This window comes from Anomaloglossus baeobatrachus, chromosome 10, assembly GCF_048569485.1.
Source record: "Anomaloglossus baeobatrachus isolate aAnoBae1 chromosome 10, aAnoBae1.hap1, whole genome shotgun sequence".
Classification (NCBI taxonomy): Eukaryota; Metazoa; Chordata; class Amphibia; order Anura; family Aromobatidae; genus Anomaloglossus; species Anomaloglossus baeobatrachus.
The window spans coordinates 145,911,138-145,929,417 of NC_134362.1; the positions used below are offsets into that span (position 1 = coordinate 145,911,138).

The 18,280-nt window shown below is 48.3% G+C and overlaps 1 protein-coding gene across 2 annotated transcripts in view; it reads left to right on the top strand.

Annotated features, from left to right (window-relative positions):
- The window catches only part of ZDHHC1 (zDHHC palmitoyltransferase 1), a 127,263-nt gene that overhangs the window by 86,495 nt on the left and 22,488 nt on the right, over positions 1-18,280 (top strand). For both annotated transcript variants that reach the window (XM_075325717.1, XM_075325718.1), the window contains exon 6: positions 10,912-11,036. In XM_075325717.1, the coding sequence (XP_075181832.1) occupies positions 10,912-11,036 (125 nt within the window). The remainder of the gene's footprint in view (positions 1-10,911; positions 11,037-18,280) is intronic.

Genomic DNA, 18,280 nt, shown 5'->3' on the forward strand with positions numbered 1-18,280 from the left:
GCTGTCACTAACAGACATGACTGCACACTAACAGCATTGCTGTACATACATCACAGGAGGCGCTGGGGGCTACAATATATACATTACAGGAGGGGCAAGGGGCATAGACGTTACTGGAGTGGCAAACAGCTCTGGTGGTGTACTCATTACTGGGATGGGTGACAGCGCTCTGGGGAACCCATATAGTTCTGGGGGGATGCACAGACTGCTTCTTACACACACAGCTCTGACACACACACACACACAGCTCTGACACACACACACACAGCTCTGACACACACACACAGCTCTGACACACACACAGCTCTGACACACACACACAGCTCTGACACACACACACAGCTCTGACACACACACACAGCTCTGACACACACACACACAGCTCTGACACACACACAGCTCTGACACACACACACACACAGCTCTGACACACACACACAGCTCTGACACACACACACAGCTCTGACACACACACACACACACACACACACAGCTCTGACACACACACACAGCTCTGACACACACACACAGCTCTGACGCGCACACACACAGCTCTGACACACACACACAGCTCTGACACACACACACACAGCTCTGACACACACACACACAGCTCTGACACACACACACACAGCTCTGACACACACACACACAGCTCTGACACACACACACACACACACACAGCTCTGACGCACACACACAGCTCTGACGCACACACACAGCTCTGACACACACACACACAGCTCTGACACACACACACACACAGCTCTGACGCACACACACAGCTCTGATGCACACACACAGCTCTGACACACACACACAGCTCTGACACACACACACAGCTCTGACACACACAGCTCTGACACACACAGCTCTGACACACACACACAGCTCTGACACACACACACACACACACACAGCTGTGACACACACACAGCTGTGACACACACACACACACAGCTGTGACACATACACACACACAGCTCTAACACACACACAGCTCTGACACACACACACAGCTCTGACACACACACACAGCTCTGACACACACACAGCTCTGACACACACACACAGCTCTGACACACACACACAGCTCTGACACACACACACACAGCTCTGACACACACACAGCTCTGACACACACACACACACAGCTCTGACACACACACACACACAGCTCTGACACACACACACAGCTCTGACACACACACACAGCTCTGACACACACACACACACACACAGCTCTGACACACACACACACACACACAGCTCTGACACACACACACAGCTCTGACACACACACACAGCTCTGACGCGCACACACACAGCTCTGACACACACACACAGCTCTGACACACACACACACAGCTCTGACACACACACACACAGCTCTGACACACACACACACAGCTCTGACACACACACACACAGCTCTGACACACACACACACAGCTCTGACACACACACAGCTCTGACACACACAGCTCTGACACACACAGCTCTGACACACACACACAGCTCTGACAGACACACACACACAGCTGTGACACACACACACACAGCTGTGACACATACACACACACACAGCTCTGACACACACACAGCTCTGACACACACACACAGCTCTGACACACACACACACAGCTCTGACACACACAGCTCTGACACACACACAGCTCTGACACACACACAGCTCTGACACACACACAGCTCTGACACACACACACACACGGCTCTGACACACACACACACACGGCTCTGACACACACACGGCTCTGACACACACACACACAGCTCTGACACACACACAGCTCTGACACACACACACACAGCTCTGACACACACACACACACACAGCTCTGACGCACACACACAGCTCTGACACACACACAGCTCTGACACACACACACACACACACAGCTCTGACACACACACACAGCTCTGACACACACTGCTCTGACACACACACACTGCTCTGACACACACACACGGCTCTGACACACACACGGCTCTGACACACACACGGCTCTGACACACACAGCTCTGACACACACAGCTCTGAAACACACAGCTCTGAAACACACACACACAGCTCTGACACACACACACACATCTGACACATACACACACACACATCTGACACATACACACACATCTGACACATACACACACACACAGCTCTGACACATACACACACACACAGCTCTGACACACACACACACACAGCTCTGACACACACACACACAGCTCTGACACACACACACACGGCTCTGACACACACACACACAGCTCTGACACACACACAGCTCTGACACACACACACAGCTCTGACACACACACACAGCTCTGACACACACAGCTCTGACACACACAGCTCTGACACACACACACAGCTCTGACACACACACACACAGCTCTGACACACACACACACAGCTCTGACACACACACACAGCTCTGACACACACACACAGCTCTGACACACACACACACAGCTCTGACACACACACACACACACAGCTCTGACACACACACACAGCTCTGACACACACACACAGCTCTGACACACACACACACACACACACACAGCTCTGACACACACACACAGCTCTGACACACACACACAGCTCTGACGCGCACACACACAGCTCTGACACACACACAGCTCTGACACACACACACACACAGCTCTGACACACACACACACAGCTCTGACACACACACACACACAGCTCTGACACACACACACACAGCTCTGACACACACATACACACACACACACAGCTCTGACACACACACACAGCTCTGACACACACACAGCTCTGACACACACACACAGCTCTGACACACACACACACACACACAGCTCTGACACACACACACAGCTCTGACACACACACACAGCTCTGACACACACACACACACACACACAGCTCTGACACACACACACACAGCTCTGACACACACACACAGCTCTGACACACACACACACACAGCTCTGACACACACACACACAGCTCTGACACACACACACACACACAGCTCTGACGCACACACACAGCTCTGACGCACACACACAGCTCTGACGCACACACACAGCTCTGACACACACACACAGCTCTGACACACACACACAGCTCTGACACACACACACAGCTCTGACACACACACACAGCTCTGACACACACACACAGCTCTGACACACACAGCTCTGACACACACACACAGCTCTGACACACACACACACACACACACACACACACAGCTGTGACACACACACAGCTGTGACACACACACACACACAGCTGTGACACATACACACACACACAGCTCTAACACACACACAGCTCTGACACACACACACAGCTCTGACACACACACACAGCTCTGACACACACACACAGCTCTGACACACACACACACACAGCTCTGACACACACACAGCTCTGACACACACACAGCTCTGACACACACACACACACGGCTCTGACACACACACACACGGCTCTGACACACACACACACGGCTCTGACACACACACAGCTCTGACACACACACAGCTCTGACACACACACAGCTCTTACACACACACAGCTCTGACACACACACACAGCTCTGACACACACACACAGCTCTGACACACACACACACACAGCTCTGACACACACACACAGCTCTGACACACACACACAGCTCTGACGCACACACACAGCTCTGACGCACACACACAGCTCTGACGCACACACACAGCTCTGACGCACACACACAGCTCTGACGCACACACACAGCTCTGACGCACACACAGCTCTGACACACACACACACACACACACAGCTCTGACACACACACACACACACACAGAGCTCTGACACACACACACACAGCTCTGACACACACACACACAGCTCTGACACACACACACAGCTCTGACACACACACACAGCTCTAACACACACACACACAGCTCTGACACACACACAGCTCTGACACACACACACACGGCTCTGACACACACAGCTCTGAAACACACACACACACACACACACACACACACACAGCTCTGACACACATACACACACACACACACAGCTCTGACACACACACACACAGCTCTGACACATACACACACACACAGCTCTGACACACACACACAGCTCTGACACACACACACACACAGCTCTGACACACACACACAGCTCTGACACACACACACAGCTCTGACACACACGATGCACCCACCCATCACCCCCTACACACACACACAATGCACCCCCCTTTACCGCCTACACACACACACACACACACACACAATGCACCCCCCATCACCCCCTACACACACACAATGCACCCCCCTTTACCCCTATACACACACACACAATTCACCCCCTACACACACAATGCATCCCCCATCACCCCCTACACACACACACAATGCACCCCCTACACACACAATGCACCCATCACCCCCTACAAACACACACACACACAGCTCTGACACACACACACACACACAGCTCTGACACACACACACACACACACACACACACAGCTCTGACACACACACACACACAGCTCTAACACACACACAGCTCTGACACACACACAGCTCTGACACACACACAGCTCTGACACACACACAGCTCTGACACACACACACACACAGCTCTGACACACACACACACACAGCTCTGACACACACACACACACAGCTCTGACGCACACACACAGCTCTGACGCACACACACAGCTCTGACACACACACACAGCTCTGACACACACACATACACACACAGCTCTGACACACACACACACAGCTCTGACACACACACACACACCTCTAACACACACACACAGCTCTGACACACACACACACAGCTCTGACACACACACAGCTCTGACACACACACACGGCTCTGACACACACACACGGCTCTGACACACACACACAGCTCTGACACACATACACACACATCTCTGACACATACACACACACACAGCTCTGACACATACACACACAGCTCTGACACACACACACACACACAGCTCTGACACACACACACAGCTCTGACACACACGATGCACCCACCCATCACCCCCTACACACACACACAATGCACCCCCCTTTACCACCTACACACACACACACACACACACACACACACACAATGCACCCCCATCACCCCCTACACACACACAATGCACCCCCCTTTACCCCTATACACACACACACACACACACACACAATTCACCCCCTACACACACAATGCATCCCCCATCACCCCCTACACACACACACAATGCACCCCCTACACACACAATGCACCCATCACCCCCTACAAACACACACACACAATGCACCCCCCGTCACCCCCTACACAAACACGCACACACACACACACTCAAATACAATGCACACACCTTTCCTCCCTACACACACACACACAAATACAATGCACCCCCCATTACTCCCCCCACACAAAACACACATACAATGCACCCACCCATCACCCCTTACACACACACACACAAAATGCACCCACCCATCACCCCCTACACACACACAAATGCATCTCCCCATCACCACACACACACACACACACACACTCTCAAATACAATGCACCCACCATTCCTCCCTACACACACAAATACAATGCACCCCCCATTACTCCCCCCACACAAAACACACACATAATGCACCCCCCATCACCCCCAACACACACACACACACAAACACACACAATGCATCCCCCATCACCCCTACACACACACAATACACCCCCCATCATCCCCTACACACACAATGCACCCATCACCCCCTACAAACACAATGCACCCCCCATCACCCCCTACACACACACACACACACACACACACACACAAATACAATGCACCCCCCATTACTCCCCCCACACAAAACACACATACAATGCACCCACCCATCACCCCCTACACACACACACAGACACACACAATGTACCCACCCATCACCCCCTACACACACACAATACACCCCCCATCACCCCCTACACACACAATGCACCCATCACCCCCTACAAACACAATGCACCCCCCATCACCCCCTACACACACACACACACACACACACACACACACGAATACAATGCACCCCCCATTACTCCCCCCACACAAAACACACATACAATGCACCCACCCATCACCCCCTACACACACACACACAGACACACACAATGTACCCACCCATCACCCCCTACACACACACACACACACAATGCATCTCCCCATCACCCCCTACACACACACACACACTCAAATACAATGCACCCACCATCCCTCCCCCCACACAAAACACACACCCATCACCCCCTACACACACACAATGCACCCATCACCCCCTACAAACACAATGCACCCCCCATCACCCCCTACACACACACACACACACAAATACAATGCACCCCCCATTACTCCCCCCACACAAAACACACATACAATGCACCCACCCATCACCCCCTACACACACACAGACACACACAATGTACCCACCCATCACCCCCTACACACACACAATACACCCCCATCACCCCCTACACACACAATGCACCCATCACCCCCTACAAACACAATGCACCCCCCATCACCCCCTACACACACACACACACACACACACACACACACACACACACACAAATACAATGCACCCCCCATTACTCCCCCCACACAAAACACACATACAATGCACCCACCCATCACCCCCTACACACACACACAGACACACACAATGTACCCACCCATCACCCCCTACACACACACACAATGCATCTCCCCATCACCCCCTACACACACACACTCAAATACAATGCACCCACCATCCCTCCCCCCACACAAAACACACACCCATCACCCCCTACACACACAATGCATCTCTCCATCACCCCCTACACACACAATGCATCTCCCCATCACCCCCTACACACACAATGCATCCCCCCATCACCCCCCCACAGACACACACACACACACAAAATGCACCCCCCCATTACCCCTCCCCCCACACACAATGCAATGCAACCCTCATCACCCCCTACACACACAAATCACACTGCCCCATCCCTACACACTCCTGCCTCCCCCCTCCCTCGGAATACAGTACTCCCCCTCTGCCTGTCACAGCTGTGTTCCACTTCCTTCACAGATGTTCCCCGTTGTGTCCTCAGCCCCTCCCCACTCATCATCATCATTAATTAAACCTGTCTCTTCGGCTGCTTCATGGATCGCTTACCATCTGATCTCCCCTGTGTGCCGGCGCCCGCAGCACTGTGATGACGTCAGCAAGGTGCTGATCTCATCACGTTACTGCACGTCGGGGGCGGGGCCCAGTCCCGGCGCACTGTTCAAATGTATTTACGTCTGAAAGACGCAAATACATTTGAATAGGAAGAAGGAGGAAGCTGCGAGCACCGCCTCCGCTGCGCTCCTCTGCATTGTGTGCATGCCGGGCACACAGCACACAGCAGAGCCGGCACAGCACAGCGCTGCCTCCTGCTCCTGCTGCAGCTAGTGTGTCGGGCCTGCATGCACACACTGCGGAGGAGCGTGGCTGCACATACAGCGGCCCATTACACCGTGCCCCTGCTTCTGTGGCCGTCGCTGGGTACGCCCATGACGGCCGCAGCACATAGCAGGGAGCTCATTGGCACACCTCTGACCCCGGAAGTACTATCGCTGGTACTTCCGGGGTCATTCAGCGTCCTGTGCCCGCAGTTTGTTTTTGCGTCTTAAAGACGCAGATACAAATGAATGCCGGTGCACCGCCCCACCCCACCCCCCCCCCTCCGAAAACACAGCTGATTTATTAGACTGTCTTTACGGAGGGGGAGAGGGTGTGAAGAAAAAAAGAAATGCTGACAAGTATGGCCCTGGTGGTGGGGGCCCCCTTAGAAGCTCTTTTGGTGGGGGCCCCTGGGCTGGAGCCCCGTTTGCCCCACCTATAATCCGGCCCTGATCAGACACGTTCCTGTATGGTCAGACTCTGCTATTACACAGGACACCTTAGTACTACAGGGGCACATTTATAAGATTGCTTCAGCCCAAGAACATCTTTTTTTATCACATTCTATTCTGGTACTTATTATTATTATTATTATTATTTTTTCAAGATCTATTGACTAAAATATACTCTGTGGGAAAACCCCTTTAATTTGTTCCAAAGGTACATACTGACTGTATTATATACTGTAACCCACACAGAGACTGCAGAGTGGGCAGCCCCTGTAACCCAGGGGTCCTTCTAGGATTTGCATTTGGCGTGACTGGACATTGTAGTGCAGGCCAACTGACCTGTATGCATAGCTGTGGTCTGCTGGCATTTACCAGTCATTAATCCTTACAGTGGAAGTTCTAGTTTTGAGGTTCTTCATCCATGGCCTGATGGTTCAGTGCTTGCAGATCACTCCAGTTTGGGCTGATTCTTATGTAGATCCATACTGTTTGTACAGTCGGCAGCACAGGGTGTGAGGACTGCCCCAGGTCGAGGCTACTATCATTATGCGCAGGTAAGGCTCACAGTGGCGGCCTGCACCCTGCCATGATGTCATCTATCTATTGTCTCTTTCTTTCCCTCATTTGCACAAGACACATGGTCCACTCACACTCAGGGTGACACTGCAGTGATGGGGTATTTTTTCCCATTGAGTTCCATATAGTGTTGCTATCTGCTACATAAGTAAGAAGTGTCATGATGGTTACATGGGGGAAGAAGTGATCACCATGGTTTAAAATTGTCTATAAATGTGTAGGGTTTGCCATGGCTTTCTATATTTTATAGAAGTTCATAGTCACAGCCGCTCCACAGTGCACTATGGAATGCCCTGCCTGTACATGTATATATGGTCACAGCTAGAAGAAGCCTAGAACTGTTTGTGTCTGCTATTGTGTACCCAGCGCATGCGTATCGGCAGTGCCAACATTAGTCATGTTGGGGGAGTTCCACCATTTAATGTCCTCAGCATGAATACTTATCTGAGGATAAATAAACACTAGGACATTATCTGATTGTCTATGCTCATCATGTCTTCAGTGCCAGCCCCACAATACCAATGGCAAAGGTTATTGCCAATAAGCAAATGAGGAAAAGTCAGTTGTCTGATTTTAATAATTGGTCATGTTCAAAATCTTAAAGGGCTTCTTAGAGAAATTTGATACAATTAAAACTTTTAAACATTTTTCTAAATACTTTATGCTTTATCTAATGCACTTGTCAGAATTTTAAAGATGGCAACTTCCATCTAGCAGTGTGCACCATAGACTTTAATGGATACGTGTTATAACTGCAAAACCACGGATAGCACATGTATAGAAAAAAGACATTCAATTTAGACATTATCTCCAGACTTGGTGAGAAACAAATGTTGAGCTGACCCATCACTGTCAACATCTGTACTTCAAATGAATACATTCTGATATTTATGCAGGTGAATAGACTGGGATAAAGCAGGGGTTTGGAAGCTATTTTTCTTTTTTTTACTGGAATGAAGGCAAATGCCTTAATAAAGGGCAAATAATGTTTAATTTGACATGCTGATCAATATTATTATAAAAAATGTAAAATAAAATGAAAACGTACTTCCTCTTTAAAGGGAATCTGTCAGGTGGTTTTGTAGTACAATACTAATATGTTTAAATAAGATTTAAGGAGGCCTTTCAGGATCGGTAAGTTTATAGCTCTACCTTATCCTGTTATCCTACTGTAAGCTCCATAAGATTCAGTGTCTGGTGCACACTGGTCAAGTGAATGTAAATACAGTTTACATATTCATCACTCCCACTCACACCTCCCAGTGTATTGACTATCACTGTTGAGAGGTGGGAGGGAGTATAGGTGGGAGCAGCAGTGAAATTCAGTTCAGATTTACTATCACTGATGCCAGCACTGAGAGGTGGGAGGGGGAGCAGTGAATATGCAGTTTGTATACAGATATGCTTGGCTATTTACGAGTACTAGTCACACTGAATTCTACTGAGTCTACAACAAGATAACCGGAAGAAGGAAAGCTATAAAAGCTACTGAATCTGACAGGTCTCCTTAATCCCTAATTAAAGATAACATTAGTATTGTACTAGAAAATCACCAGACAGATTCCATTTTAAGCGCAGGCCAGTAAACCTCTGTACTTTTATTTTAGAGAAACACTTTTTATGTAGATAAGGTAAATGTACAAATACATATATTATATGTCACATCATTTTTCCTTGAACATGACAAATATTAAATAATTAAAAACCTTGTGACTTTAAAGCAACCACCCCCACCTCAGAGATTCAGCTTGACACTGGATTTTTCTTACCATCCTTCAAGGAGTTGTCCACAACTTGGGCAACTACTGCTTAAATGCTATATTCGTATGTGTAAAAAACAAAAAAATGATATACCTCTTACTCAAGCTCGGTCTCCTAGCAATCACATGTTATCCAACGTGAGTGCTGCAGCCAATCAGTTTCCCATAATGGGCTGCAGCATTCACACCTTCCTCTAACATTTGAAGGAAGTGTGAACGCTGCTGCTCATTAGCGGACATGTGGCATAACAATGTCTTGTGAGTGCTGTTGGACCGAGTGTCCTCTGTGTGGGTGTCTTTTATTTACTTTTATAAGGGAGACTATAGCATTAAGAAGGGTTAATCCAAGGAGTGGGTAACACCTTTAAGAGTCAAGGTGAAAATTGTCAGATTGTTGAAATCCTTAATAAGACTATGTTGATTGGCCAAAAGTGCTGTAAAAAGCTGAGCTGTAACGAAATCTGTCACTTTCTTCATTGTTCTTGCCTATGGTACCCTTATAGCACATTGTTGTGAGCACATGCCCGGTTACATATTGATTACCTATAGGAGGAAGTTTGGTGTACAATTGATATTTTGTTTTTCAATATTTTAGGTTGTTTTTCAATTGTCTTATATCTGCTTTCCTGGGCACGGTTCTGCTGAGCACCATTTCATCCTATGTATTTGTTGCATACTTCGTTGACCCGGCAGTGTTGAGGACTGATCAGCATTTCGAAGGTGATCTAATTTTTTTTTCTCTGTGCCAAAAATGGTTTTATACTGTCTGTAAATGCACTTCAATAATATTTACCACAGCATTTGTAATATATTTTATACCTGAGAGCAGTTCTAATGAATTGATGTAAGGGTCATTGACATCTTAAAGGAATTCGGTAAGCCAAAACTGATGTATAAGCTAAGCGCCCTCACTGTGATTGACAGCACCGGTCTGAGCTTTCTGTACAGACAGTGCTCCAGGCAGGCCAGTGCTGTCAGTCACCAATAAGGGAGGCGGGGACAGAATGGGCAGAGCAGTGTACGGAGCCTCTTGGCCACACCCAGGGTGCGTACTGAGCCTCTTGGCAACACCCAGGGTACGTACTGAGACTCTTGGCCACACTCGGGGTGTGTACTGAGACTCTTGGCCACACCCGGGGTGCGTACTCAGCTTCTTGGCCACACCCAGGGTGCGTACTGAGCCTTTTGGCCACACCCAGGGTCAGGGTGGATTGATTTAAATCACGCCGATTTAAATCATGATTTAAATCACGATTTAAATCAAAAGATTTTTTTCTATTTAAATCGGATCGATTTAAATCATGATTTTAATCATGATTTAAATCACTGATTTAAATCAAAAGGTTTTTTTTTAATATAAATCACGATTAAAATGAGAAGTGAGAGCAGTGTGCATGTGCGCCCATAGTTACACGGATGAAACTAGGGGCAACGATCTAACGCCAGGGTGAGGGGGGGACCCCAAAGTAAGTAAAAATCTTTTTTGTTTTACTATATGGCAATAGGTAGGTGTTTAAAAGCAGCATGTCTTAATTGTATAAACTATTAATAGCCTCCACATTTTGTTCATACTGCCCCTTTAATTCCACACTTCTAGCTTGGTTTCAGTTTTGGTTTAGTTTCTTTTTCCCTGCATTCAGTTGACATGCCCAAACGTGTTGGATAGTCAGCAGTACTTGGCTCAGGCTGTAGTAACATCAGCAGTGCTTGGCTCAGGCTGTAGTAACAATCAAACTTCATAAGTGATCTGTGTGAGCCATGGCAGCAGGTCGTAAGAGAGACCCTATTTGGGCTCATTTTGTTGAGATGCCAGCAGCAGATCTTGACGTTGTTAATGAACTAAAACCACTGGACTGGTGGAAGTCGCAATCACTTGTTCTTCCAGCAAAGATAATAAATCTAGCTACTCAGCTACTGACTGCATCGGCTTCATCCGCAGGAGTAGAGAGATTGTTTTCTTAATTTGGTTTTGTGCACACAACAGTCCGAAACCGCTTAGGAACTGCTAAAGCAGGACAACTGGTTTTCCTATTAAAAGTCCTAAATAAACAGTAGGCTAAAGCTGGTGTCACACATAACGACGACGACAACGACGTCGCTGCTACGTCACCATTTTCTGTGACGTTGCAGCGACGTCCCATCGCTGTCGCTGTGTGTGACATCCAGCAACGACCTGGCCCCTGCTGTGAGGTCGCCGGTCGTTGCTGAATGTCCAGCTTCATTTTTTGGTCGTCACTCTCCCGCTGTGACACACACATCGCTGTGTGTGACAGCGAGAGAGCGACGAAATGAAGCGATCAGGAGCCGGCACTGGCAGCTGCGGTAAGCTGTAACCAGCGTAAACATCGGGTAACCAAGGGAAGACCTTTCCCTGGTTACCCGATGTTTACGCTGGTTACCAGCCTCCGCTCTTGCTGCCAGTGCCGGCTCCTGCACTGTGACATGTGGCTGCAGTATGCATCGGGTAATTAACCCGATGTATACTGTAGCAAGGAGAGCAAGGAGCCAGCGCTAAGCAGTGTCGCGGCTCCTTGCTCTCTGCACTGTGACATGTAGCTGCAGCACACATCGGGTTAATTAACCCGATGTGTGCTGCAGGAGAGCAAGGAGCCAGCGCTAAGCGCGGCTCCCTGCTCTCTGAACATGTAGCACAGCGACCTTATGATCGCTGCTTCTGCTGTGTTTGACAGCTAAGCAGCGATCATAACAGCGACTTACAAGGTCGCTGCTACGTCACCGAAAATGGTGACGTAACAGCGACGTCGTTGTCGCTGTCGTTTAGTGTGACACCAGCTTTAAAGGACTGATGTATTCACTGAAGATGTTTGCTTACTTCAAACGTTAGAGATAGGCTATTGTTAAAAAGTACTTACTCTCTGTAGTTCAATTCTGAGTGTTTAATAGTGCAAATAAAAATTATTAGGTTTCATAATCAACTGTTTTAATATTTTTATTTGTGTAAAACAATTAGATTTGCAAAAATACAAAGTTTTGCTTGTGTACAACTTGATTAAAAAATCTGATTTAAATCAAATGATTTAAATCAAAAAAATCTGATTTAAATCAAAAAAATCTGATTTTTTTGATTTTTTTAAAAAAATCAAGATTTTTATCCACCCTGCCCAGGGTGCGTACTGAGCCTTTTGGCCACACCCAGGGTGCGTACTGAGCCTTTTGGCCACATCCAGGGTGCGTACTGAGCCTTTTGGCCACACCCAGGGTGCGTACTGAGCCTTTTGGCCACACCCAGGGTGCGTACTGAGCCTTTTGGCCACACCCAGGGTGCGTACTGAGCCTCTTGATTACACCCTGGGTGCGTACTGAGCCTCTTGATTACACCCTGGGTGCGTAGTGAGCCTCTTGGCCACACCCAGGGTGCCTTCTGAGCCTCTTGGCCACACCCAGGGTGCCTTCTGAGCCTCTTGGCCACACCCAGGGTGCCTTCTGAGCCTCTTGGCCACACCCAGGGTGCCTTCTGAGCCTCTTGGCCACACCCAGGGTGCCTTCTCAGCCTCTTGGCCACACCCAGGGTGCCTACTGAGGCTCTTGGCCACACCCAGGGTGCCTACTGAGGCTCTTGGCCACACCCAGGGTGCCTACTGAGGCTCTTGGCCACACCCAGGGTGCCTACTGAGCCTCTTGGCCACACCCAGGGTGCCTACTGAGCCTCTTGGCCACACCCAGGGTGCCTACTGAGCCTCTTGGCCACACCCAGGGTGCCTACTGAGCCTCTTGGCCACACCCAGGGTGCCTACTGAGCCTCTTGGCCACACCCAGGGTGCCTACTGAGCCTCTTGGCCACACCCAGGGTGCCTACTGAGCCTCTTGGCCACACCCAGGGTGCCTACTGAGCCTCTTGGCCGCACCCAGGGTGCCTACTGAGCCTCTTGGCCACACCCAGGGTGCCTACTGAGCCTCTTGGCCACACCCAGGGTGCCCAGTGAGCCTCTTGGCCATACCCAGGGTGCCTACTGAGCCCCCTAATTATCGTATATGGTTACACTTGAGTTTCTGAAGAACAGAGGCAGCAATTAGAGCACAAAGGTGCAGTTTTATAAGGGCTAAATACCCTACAAATGTACTTGGTTTTCTATCGGAGGGCGCACAGACTCCATTTAACTAGAATAAATATATGTTTTTATATGTTAGTGTTACCTTTAGTTAAACAAAAGTTCCAATAACTTTTGCCTTACAATAAGATTGTTTTTATTAATTTACAGACTATCCCTGATATCCCCTGTGCAGGCTACTCCTAGCTCACACTTTTATCTTATGCTCCTAGTAATATATCACGTGGGATGTAAGGTCTGTCTCCAGTACTTTTGCCGCCTTCATCTGATCTTATGGATCCTCACCGCTTCATTCTTGGGGTTCGCTTACACTTCTGTATAAAAAATGGCTCCCATTTTCACACAGAAAAGTGGGAGTAGGGAGATCCATTTAGTATTCCATATCAAGCGAGTGTGCGATCTTTTTTTTTTTTTTTTTTCCCCTTTTCTCCGTGCATCTATATGCCATGTGTATGCGATGTTTTTATAACTTACAGTTCTCTATGTGACAGAATGGAAATTTATCCGTCAGCATACAGATGGTCCATGTGACATGCGTTTTCCCTCTTGCTCCCATTGACTTGCATTGGTGAGTCTCGTCCTATATACGCAGCCACTTGCAACATGCTATCATTTTTTTTCCTTAGGCCAAATACAGCTGAAGGAAAAACTCGCAGATCAGCACTGATCATTGAATAACACGGGTTCGAGAGCAATCAGATTTTTTTTCTCACGTTGTTCTCATCTGTTTTATACCCTTAGTGATTTTCCCTCCTTATCTTCTGCCTGTCTTCTCTGCCCTCCTGGAGAACATAGATGCTTCCCTCTCCTCTCCACATGCTAATCTGCGTACAACCCTCACCCTTTATTTACAGACTGGGGTCAGGCCTGCTTCTTTCAGACATTTATTTATTTGCCATAAATATTTTTAATAAGACAACCCCTTTACTGTATTTGACCTCATGTCCTACTTGAGCTTGTCCATTAAACTAATTTGAGGTTGCCTCTTTAACCCCTTAACGACCGCCGATACGCCTTTTAACGGCGACAAATTAGGGTACTTCTTCCAAACCGCTGCTTTTTAACGGCGGTCGGAAAAGGGTCTAGCGCCCCCCAGAGTCCGAAAATTTCCGGGGTCTCGGCTGCTGGGGGTAGCTGAGACCCTGGAGATCATGATTCTGGCCGTTTTTTCCGGTCCCCGCTCACGTGATCACCGGTACACACCGTTTACCGATGATCACCTTACAGTAAATGACCCCGCCGGTAAAAAATCATTTATCTCCCATCTGGCATAAACAAACATGTCAAATGGGAGATAAATCTCATCCCCGGTCCTCTCCGGTCCCCCGGTGTCGCCAAAGTGTCCCCCCCCCCCCCTTCCTCTCGAAAATCCAACATGGCGGCGCGCACAGCAGCGCGCAGGCCGCATTTACCCTGTTCCTCTGGTTTCTGTCGCATGTGCTATGACACATACGACAGAAAACTGCTCCCCAGGCCCTGCCAAGTCACCCCCTATTCCCACCCGGTGTTCCCCGGTGTCCCCCGTATCTGTCTCAGCTCCGATCCCCCGCTGCCCCCTCTTCCTTCACAGTGCACGCCAGTCACACGTGCAGAGCGCGGCTGTCAGCTCAGCTTCCTGGTTTGCCTTCAGAGACACTAGCTCACTGCTCGCACTCTGCGGCTGTGACCCGGGGAGGGTGGGTGCAAATTCTTTGCACCCACTGTCCTCAAATGGAGGGTTTGCACTCCTAGAAAATGGGGGATACATTCCCTGAACGTGCCCCTCATATTCTAGAAGGTCCAGAATCGCCGCGGGACTTTCACAATGGATTACAACAGGGACCCGATTTTTTTCTTTTTTTTTTTTTCATTTCAATAAATTGGTAAAAGAGGGAATGTTTTTGGGGAGTGTTTTTTCAAATAATTTTTTTTTTTTGTTAATTTTTTTTTTATTAATGTCAATTAGTTATGTCTGGTATCAAATAGACGCCGTGACATAACTAATTGCTGGGCTTGATGCCAGTTGACATTACACATCTGGTATCAAACCCATTTATTACCCCGTTTGCCACCGCACCAGGGCAACGGATGGATGCGCCACTTGTGGGGCGGCTGCGGCCTGCTATTTTTAGACTGGGAAGAGTCCAATAACCATGGCTCTTCCCACCCTGAGAATACCAGACCCCAGCTGTCAGCTTCACCTTGGCTGGTGATCTAATTTGGGGGGACCCTACGTTTGTTTTTTTTAATTAATTATTTATTTATAAATAATTAAAAAAAAAAAGCTTGGGGAGCCCTCCAAATTGATTACCAGCCAAGGTGAAGCTGTCAGCTGTGGTTTGCAGGCTACAGCTGTCTGCTTTACCCTAGCTGGCTATCAAAAATAGGGGGGACCCCACGTCATTTATTTTAATTCTTTTTTTTCTTTTTGGGCTAAATACAAGGCTAGGCACCCTTTAGTGCCACATGAAAGGCACTAAAGGGCACCAGCTTAGAATATGCAGGAGTGGGACGTTATATATGTTTGACATCTATCCATTCATCCATTGTAGCATTTTACACTGTGTGCCCACAATCAGGGTTTGCAGCGTTTTGGGCGCAGAGTGTTTTCCCTGCATCCATAACGCTGCATTGTGCAGTAGAAGCACAGTGGAAGGATTTTTAGAAATCCCATGCCGACTGTGCTTCTTTTCTCCGCAGCATAAACTGACCTGTGGTGCAGCTTCCCGAGCCTCAGCATGTCAATTTATGCTGCGGAGATGAGTGTTCTCTGCAGGTAGAATAGAACTAAAGTCCACAGCAGCTTGAACCCAAATCGTGGGCATGGGCAGCTGCGTTCTCCCGTGGACAACACTCACATCTCTGCAGGAAGGCTGACACTGGGTACTAGATGCCGTGTCGCTGGATCATGGCCACATAGCCTAACAGTGAGAATATTGTTGCTACAGCAACATTTTTGTGAAGTACCTGTGGATTCAAAATGCTTACTATACTCCTGAATAAAATCCTTGAGGGGTCCAGTTTCCAAAATGGGGTTACTTGTGGGGGGTTTCTAATGTATAGGTACCCAAGAGGCCCTGCTAATGTGACATGGTGCGTGCAATTTATTTCAACTTTTCCAAAATTCAAATGGTGCTCCTTCCATTCCAAGCCCTCCCATTTATCCAAACAGAGGTTTTTGGCCACATATGGGGTATATCTGCGCTCACAAGAAACTGGATAACAACCTGTGGGGTCCACGTTTTGTTGTTGCCTCTTGAAAAAGTGAGAAATGTGATGCTAAAGAAACATTTCTGTGAAAAAAATAAAAATTTTTTCAATATGGCAACCTAAGCTTATCAAATTCTGTGAAGTATTCGTGGATTCAAAATGCTCATTATACACCTAGATAAAAGCCTTGAGGTGTCTTGTTTCCAGAATGGGGTCACTTGTGGGGGACCTCCACTGTTTAGGCACCTTAGGGGCTTTCCAAATGCGACATAGCGTCCACTAATTATTCCAGCCAAATGTTCAGTCAAATGGCACTTTTTCCCTTCCGAGCCCTGCTGTGCACCTAAACAGTTGATTTCCACCACACATAAGGTATCAGCATACTCAGGGGAAATTGCACAATAAATTTTATGCTGCTTTTTTTCCTTTTACTCTTGTTAAAAAAAAAAAAAGCTATGTGGTTGAAGTAACAATTTTGTGGAACAATTTTGTGGTAAAAATGTATTTTTTTTATTTTCACAGCTCAACATTATAAACTTCTTCAGCGCTCTATTGGGAGACCCAGACGATTGGGGTATAGCTACTGCCCTCTGGAGGCCACACAAAGCACTACATTAAAAGTGCAAGGCCCCTCCCCCTCTGGCTATACCCCCCCGTGGTATCACGGGTTCTCCAGTTTTAGCTTTGTGTGCGAAGGAGGTCAGA